Consider the following 8,840-nt stretch of genomic DNA (forward strand, 5'->3'; position numbering starts at 1 on the left):
GGTCAAGGATCTGGAAGCACCAATTGTAAAAAGACATAGCTCAAGTTTATACAGGAATACTGAACACATTTGTTGGGCACACTTTGGCACGAGGTATTCAATCCGTTTCAGTTTCAACAGCTGGATCATTTATATTGACCATAGCTTGTTAGATTTCTAACTAGGCAGCAAAAACATCAGCTCCCTCCCTTCTATGCTCGTAGTTGTATGAGTAAGATGCCCAAGTGTAGACTAATAACAAACACAGAAAATAGACGAAAAGATGCTCATCTATCAGGGTTTATGCAGTAGTTAAGCTAACAAAAATGAGGAAACTGAAAGAAATGAGCTGCATCAAATCAGAAATAGAAAACCAACAAAAATCAGAAGAGAAGAGCCTCTTCATTACTTCAAAACTTCTGAAAATAACCACTGTTACATGATAATATGACAGATGGAGACACAATATTGTCCACGATACTTTCATGATCATCTGAAAAATAGTCCAGCCACTTCAACAAATAACATTCATGGCTAAACAACAAGGAATATATCAATTAGTGTGTTACACTTGAAATGGCAAAGGAATAATTTTAGCTGAGCGGTCAAAGTCCAAAGCCAAAGATAGCGCGAATCCTTTGGAAGATCAGATCTCGCCAGCCTCTCTCTGTGTTTTCCACCACAGTTTCATTCCCATATCTGCATCAGATAAGAGCATACCATCAATCTATCAAGAACCAAAAGGCATACATACAATATATTAGACAGACACAAACCCTAAACTAAAACCAACCTATCTTCCTCGGGAACATCAGTCTGAACCAACTTAACCACAGTGACACCAGATTCTGGCTCCTCAAATGTCAGCTTCACCTGGACACACCAATTACAATGAGATCAATAGAAAGACTACATCGATCCAACATTAAATGTATGGCGTAATATAAATACAATAATAAAATAATACGTAGTATTATAACAGAACCTCATTGCAGAGGTTCTCGCACTGCTAGCTTGTTCATCAACATGTTAAATGGCAAGAATGGACAAAATGCTACAATATTATAAACTTGGTACAGCAAAATCCTCTCCATCCCCCTTCCCCCACAACAACAAAACTAGTAATTACACAGCAAACAAAAAAGCATTAAAGTGCGGTTTCACACACATTAATGTATACTCTATTTAGTAGTTCAAAATTCAGCCCACCTCAAACTTTCACAATCACGTTACTGTTTTTAAGATCCCAACAGCTATCAGTAAGATACTATAATATACGTCAATTATTGTTATCGCAATGCAATTCATAATCATGATCTACATAGGATGAAATAAGGCGACACCTTCTTCAACATCCTAAATTTATAGGGGCTTTGAGTATCAAAAAATATTGACTTTCAATCAATTTTACCAACGGAACAGGCTTGAAGTTTAGCTTTAAACTCTCAATATTGTCTTCAGCAAATTATAAGCTTCAATAGAATAGTATTACCACTTATCTTGCTATTGGGGTGGACAAGTGGGTCTATAGAGTATGTATTCTCAGACTATTAGATCTCTTGTGGTTGTGTGATTAAAGGATAGCGTCAGTTTGGCATTTGCAATGAGATAATGTCAGATTTGCAGTAAACAGATCATTGAGAAGGATACTAAGAAATATTTTATAGCTCAAAATATCTTGTAAGTTGTAACTCTTCAGTCCAGCACATGATTTCAATGTTCTGCCATTTTTTATAGGATGATTCTTTCTTTGTCAAAACTCAAAACTGTTTATGCTTGCTTAGTGATTCTTCACTGCCCCATTCTCCTTAGCATCAGGTGTAGAATTAATTTCTATACATTTGTTTTGCAAGATATGGATTATTTTAGGACCCAAATAGGGATAGCATAATTAACCAGGAAATCACGACAGTGGAAAAATTTCAGATCCATTTCCAATAAGAAATAAAAATCAAAATTTCGCTCTCCGGCTTATCACAAAAAGAAACTATTTGGCTAAAGTTCAGCTTATCAGGTATCTAATCATCAATTTTTATACTTTTTGAGTAGTAATGTAATCACCTTTGTTTCCATCTGTGCCATCTTCCTAGTCTTCTCTAAAAGCAACCACTTAATCGACTTCTTATAGAGGTAAATGGATCCCTCATAGTTTATATATGATCTATTCAGCTTAAACAACTCTATCCTTAAAAAAGATGAGCATTGCTGGAATGCTATTGAAATTTCTAGTAATCTCAGTAAAAAAAAATAAAAAATAAAAAAAGGGTGCAACTACATCAGAACTTAAATAAACTGTCATTCACTCATGTTTTTCATCTTATATTTCAAAGATTTTTAGCGTATCTCCTTGCATAGGTTTTCTTTCATTCCCTTGTCCGAGTTGTCCCTTTTGACTTGACTTGTGCTTAGCCGATCTAATGTACATTGGTTCTCATAGATTATAAATGATGCACACCAGAAAATAGGTCAGTGTATGTTCCTATTTTGATCTATATATATGGGCTAGCATGGAATGGAATTTTCTAGAGAGGGCAAATTTCCAATTACATAATCATGACTTGTAAAATTTTCAATTACATAGACTTCCTACTCTCTAGTTTCAAATCAGTTCAGGACATCTTCTCAGATCTCATGCTTCCTCCAGGTTTACAAAGAACTAATCTTGGCAGTTGGCAGGTCACTTTTGGTATTCTAGATAGTGCTTGGAATAAGGTCATTCTACAAGTTATTTTAGGCATCTGTACTAGTCAAAAGGTTTCAGGCATCCTTTCAGTTCTCAGGCTTAACAACTTGAAGTTACCAAAGAGTTAAGCTTGGCAGGTCACTTTATGATATCCAAAATACTGCTTGGGATAAGGTCTTTCTCCGGCACAAGTGGTTTAAGGTATCTGTATAATAAACGGGTTCCAGGGAAAACGAGAATATATTTATGCTTCAGGTGTTGTACAGGGCACATGCTTAAATGTATGAATGGTTTGAAAGGGCTAATGTGTTCACACTTAGCAGTTAGCACTGACTATTCGATGATGATTTCTATCTAGGCAAGGTGCCCTCTGAACCAATTTCAATCAAGAGTACAAATTCAAACAGTTTCTGCATTTTCAATGGTCTTAAGTTTGTAAGGTCAACAAGTCTTAAGGCTAGTTTTGATCATGTAAGGGCAGCACCCTGTAGGAAGAGGTTCATTTACATTTCAGTATCTTAAAATTCTACTCTTGTTTTGAAAGAGGTAAAAATATAAGACTTGACTCTAGGTATAAGTCCTGCACAAATCACTAATTTATTATTGGTCAGATGTTAGTGACAGAATTAAACATTTAACCCTGGTTTTCCAGCAAAGTGTGTACTTCTCCACTTTTTAAGAATCAGTTTTCAACATGCCATAAGATTATATGAAATCCTTAGTTTTAGATTCCACTCAGAATATAAAAGCATACAATTGAAAAGTGTTCCCTTGATATGAATATACTAGTACAAAACTATAAATGTACTCCAAGGGAAATGAAATTCACACACACACACACACAAAAAGGGGGTCAGTCCTTTACACACCACCTCTATGCCCTCCCTCAGCCCCTCAGACAAGGAACTCTCAGTCCTTAATATGGATAAAAGCCAATTGACTGAGCAAACCTACCCTCGGACAAGGGGCAAAAACCAGAGACCCTTATCATTAAGTTGGATACAATTTCAGGTAAGGAGCGGAGGGGGGAAGAAATCCAATTCCTTTATTTAGATAAAAGAGAAAAGGAAAGAATGGGAATGGAAACTACCCCCTTGTACCATCATCCCCTTCAATATCCTCAAATCCCAAAAAACATCAGCAATTTCCCAAAAATAATCAGAATAAATACCCAAAAATTTGAATAAAATAAATTAAAAAGGGATTAATCTTCTTCACAGATTACTTCTCAACTATCCACATTTTCTCTCTTCATTTCTTCATCACTTTCCCCAATTTAATTCCCTTCTCTTTTCCCTCAATTTTGAAACCCTAATTTCCCGATTCAATCACTTCCCTTCTACACTATTATTCGTAATGCATAACTAGATTCAGTTATTCAAATCAAGGGATATATACATTGTGAAATTTGAGGGTGATAATGGCAGAAGTAGGGAAACAACAGTGGAGTGAGCAATGCAACGGAAGAAGGAATTGGTGGAGTCTGATATGTCTGATTATGAGAAGAAAATTAAGTTTACTAGTAATTTCTTTCCAAATTTGAAAAGATTTTATTCTCAAACAACTAATGAAAATTTTCCCTCCATTTCCCTCACCCTCTAAAATTGTTATCCAGACTATAGACAATGTCATCCGTTTCCCTTCTTTCTTTTCCCTCCCTTTTCTTAAAATCCAAACAAGGCGCAAAACAAAGTATATATCTAACAATGCAAAAAAGACAAACTTACATGTGAAGATACAATATTAACACACGCGTAAAAAGCATAATTGTAACCAATACCTGATATAACTTAATTGGAGCCAGAGGTAGCAAAAATTCAGGCAACTAGTTGACATGTAAAAAATTCCTAAACATTAAGAGCCAAGCAAGGCAATGTAATCTCCCCTCAAGCGGGAAAACTATCAACTACCGATGGCCCCTTAAGTCAACTTTTTTTTCCCACTAATTGCCCTAAGTAGACTTACTCATCTCATTAGTCATTACTATAAGCCTTTGATCAATTTGATACAACTGAAACTATCAATTAATAATTAGATTCAATGCCTCAAGAAAATCTAGTTTACAACAATAGAGCAAACGATTAAGAACTTGAACCTAAGACGCAAAACTTTCTCCTGCTCATCATTATCAATAACTCATTTACTCAAAGGCGGAAACTTTTCTCGTATTATGGCTATCTTTCCCAGAAAAATTTGCCATCTAACCAAATGAACACCTCAACTTTTCCACAAGCAACTATAAATCCTCTTCCTCGAGCTGGATTAATATGATCAAACCAAGACAAACTCATATCAAACATTTACACAACCAAAGTCTTAATCAATACCCTATACTATACAGTATACAGTATACAAAGTCTTAATCAAAACACCCATGTCAAAATTTGAAGCAAAATCCAACAAAAAAAACCATTTCCACTTTCCAATCAAATTAACATCACAAGTTCACAACAAATCAAATGTCATGAAAATCAAATATCATAAATAAATAGCAACAATATACAATCAAACAATTCAAATCATCAACATAGGAATAAAAGATAACCCAAATAACAATTAAAATAATAATAATAATAAAATTAAAAAAAAAAAATGAAATTACCGTAGAGAAAACACCATCAGGCCAATTCCCAAACCTCCATTTCTGAACAATCAACTTCCCTTCCTTCAATTCAACATTAGACCCAGTAACAGAGCCGTCGAAAATACTAAACTCTCCTCCAACCTCCCTACTAATCTTAGCATTACTCTGAGTAAAACCCTTCCACCTATTCTCATCCATCAATATCTCATACAAATCAACCGCCCTACACCGAAACCTCTCACTCAATTTCACCGTCCTAAACCCTTTCTTCTCCTCACTCTTCTTCACCTCCTTCTTCTTCGGTACCGCCACAGCCGGTGTCGAACCCGCCCCACCTTTCGAACCCTCACCCTCCCCTGCCCCCGCCTTGGGCGCCACCTTCTTCACCTCCAACTCCTCCTTACACGGCCCACCTCTCGCCATACTCTCCACATACTCCCTCACCTTCTCCAACACCACCGGCTTCCCCTTCGCAATAAACGCCTCTTTTATCCTCCTCCCAACAGCCCCATCATCGTCGAAGCTGACCCTAACCTCCGGATCCTCATCCGCATTCTCATCGGAGATATACGGAATCTCGATTTTACCGACTGATTTTGAAAGACAAACTCCTGAATCGTCCTTCGCCTCGCCCTCCCACGAGAGGGTAAGGGCGAGCTCGTACCCGGGAATTATCTTCCCCTTTCGGATGTTCACATACGCCTCGCCTTCGAGCTTGTCGAGCTTTGTGATCTTCACGAAGAGGTTTCCTTCCCCGGATAAGATTGTGAGGTTGGATAGAGAATCTGAGAGCTTTGTTCTAGACCATTCGAGACAATCTGTTTCAGCCCAGTGCCAATTGTGAACGTTGGTTCCGTCTGGTCTGTCTTGTACTATCCAACGCTTGTCTCCTTCGCCGTATTTCGCCATTGTTGCAGAGAAGAAGGTTGAAGAGAGAGAAAGTGATGTGTTTTTAGAGAGAGAAAGAAGGGGGAGTGAGAATTGGGGCGGAGGCGAAGAAAAGAAAAAGGGAGTGTAGGTGTGTGTGGAGTGGGGTTGGGATCTGGAGGGTTCTGATTTAAAGAACAGTCTAGAATGTTGTGTTCATTCTCATTTTACTTTTTTTTTTTTGACAATTTTTTTTATTTTTTTATTTTTTATTAATTGGTGATTGTTTGGGAATAAATAGTGGTACGATGGTAAGAATCGTAAGATGGTTCCTAAATGAAGAAGTTTGATTTTGAAAAAGTCTTGAATTATCGAGGTTTATAGAATTTATAGAGAGTTTGTGTAGCGGTGGAATTTAAGTTAAGATTTTATTTTTTTTTTGCAAAAAATAATGGAAAAATTAGAAATAATAATCCCAACCTTTATTAAATTTGGTAGAATAATATCAACTTTAGATTATATTAGAATAATCCATACTTTGGGGGGTTTTCTTTTTCTTCAATCCCAAATACAGGTTACTGGTTGAATGGGTTAATTTTTATTTTTATTTTTTAAAACTGACACGTGTCACGAGTTAATTGGTTAAAAAATATAAAAAAAAAATAAAAAAAATCCCCAGCCAAACCTAGAATCCGGCAACCCTACCTTGCCGGCGGTGGCTGCTGCTACTCCCCCTCCCCCTGCGCCGATTTCTCCCCTCTCTCAACGCCGGTTTCCCCCCTCCCCCAATGTCGGTGATATGACCCACTTTCCTCCCCTCCTTTTCCGCTGGCAACCACCACTGGAAAGATCAAAATTCCTTTTCTAGACACCACCACCACTCGCAACTCCCTTTAAAACTCTCGCCAACTCCCGAAAACCCCCAAACACTCTTTCCCCACCATAAAAAACCCTAGTTGCTAGGGTTTCGGGGTGAAGGAGGAGTTTTTGGTGGTTTTTCGGGAGTGGGAAAGGGGTTTTTTGTGGTGGTTTCGCGGTGGGTTGGAGGGGATTTTGGGGAAGGGGGAAAGTGACGGTCCAGCGTGGGAAGATCGACGGTCGGTGAAGGACTGGTGGTGGAGGTTATGGTGGGACTGGGGGAGAGGAAGTTGGATGGGTTTTTTAGATTTTTTGGTTTTTTTTTTTGTTATTATTATTTTTTAATTTTTGGACTAAACAGGGCTTGACACGTGTTAAGTAACCTGATATAGTAGGTCATTGACTTTTGTTGACCGGTTAGGGATTGAAGAAAAAGAATACCCCCTAAAGTTCGGATTATTCTAGTGTAATTCAAAGCTGAGATTATTCTACCAAAATTGATGAAAGTTGGGATTATTATTTCTAATTTTTCCCAAAAAAAAAATTCTTGTTGGTTAGGTGTGGAAGAATTAGGACTTGTTTTTAGTGACTGAACTCAGTTGAACTGAACTGAACTTATTAGAACTGAAATGATAATCTTATAAGAAAAGGAAATTAGGAGCTGAACTGAACTGAACTGAAAATGATCGTATGAGAACAAGCCCTTAGTTTTGTGAATGATTTCAGACATTGATATTGAAATGGCTCTAAAAAAAATCTCGTAAAAATTGCAATTATTTGTTGTTTGGCATGCACATAGTAAGTAACTAGTTTAGAACCCGTGTTATGCACGGTTTTAGAGTACAATAGTACTTTTTTATTTAAAAATGTGTAAAACGAAATCATTGTCTGTTAGAAAAACATAAAAAATTTATAATAAACATTATATTGTGATATTTTATAGTACATGTGAAAAGGAAGGAATACGGAGTAATTAGGATTTTTAGTATTTGTAGTATTAAAGCTTAATCTTTTTTTTTTTTTTTTTTTTTTTTTTTTTACGGGAGTATTAAAGCATAATCTTATTCTCAATTAAGTAACAATTTTTATATACTTTACTACTACACTTTTATATTTTTATTTAAATTATTATGGTTGTGCATCATCCCTTACCTAAATATCTATAACCATTATAAAACATGCAAAAGAATTCACTGTAGCTGGTGAATAGTTCTTTTGGGTGCTATTACATAGATACCCTTAATTTAAATGAAATGCCAAATTTGCCCTTGCTGCCAGTTGTTTGCCATCTTGCCCCAACTTTACTGAATTGCCAATTATGCCCCTTCTTCCCACCGACTTACTTGGCCTTGCTCTCTCACCGACTTCCTCACCTTCTTCCCCTTCTGTCTGAAGGAAAAAGGGTCAGAGTATTTAGGGGAAACAAGGAGAGAGAAACCTAGAGAAAGAATCTTCTGCAACTCAAGACCAACGATCATCCTTTCGACGAGGGTGCTTCGATTTTCCGATCTCGTCATATTCATCAGGTCCGATCTCATTTCTCTTTCTCAATTTAGTTTCAAATTTTTGGGCTTTACTTATTCGATTGTCGTGGATTTTTTGCATATATGTTCCTGTTATTTTCGATATGTTTTTGAATTTTTTGGGTTGAATCTTTGTGGGTGTATTTCTGATTAATCGTTTTGTTTTCAATGGGGTTTATTTGATCAATTTGTTTTCGGTTTTTTGGGTTTATTTGTTCGTTTTTTTTTTTTCGATTTTTTAAGGGTTTATTTGTTCTATGTATTTCCGTTTTTTGGGTTGAATTTTAGTGCCTTCTTCGATTGTGTGGTGTTTTTTTGGGGTTGAATTTGAGTGATTTATCGTTTA

General features: G+C 36.5%; 1 protein-coding gene across 1 annotated transcript; it reads right to left on the minus strand.

The window, feature by feature from the left end:
• Nucleotides 1-347: 347 nt before the first annotated feature.
• On the minus strand, nt 348-6,334 carry LOC145632192 (uncharacterized). Its single transcript, XM_081684503.1, has 3 exons — nt 5,265-6,334; nt 773-852; nt 348-678 (listed from the first exon to the last, which is right to left on the minus strand). Exons 1-3 carry the CDS (start codon nt 6,153-6,155, stop codon nt 585-587), a joined length of 1,065 nt encoding a protein of 354 aa, XP_081540629.1. The 5' UTR covers nt 6,156-6,334; the 3' UTR covers nt 348-584.
• Nucleotides 6,335-8,840: the final 2,506 nt, after the last annotated feature.

Source organism: Chenopodium album, chromosome 5 (genome assembly GCF_948465745.1).
Source record: "Chenopodium album chromosome 5, dcCheAlbu1.1, whole genome shotgun sequence".
Lineage (NCBI taxonomy): Eukaryota > Viridiplantae > Streptophyta > Magnoliopsida > Caryophyllales > Amaranthaceae > Chenopodium > Chenopodium album.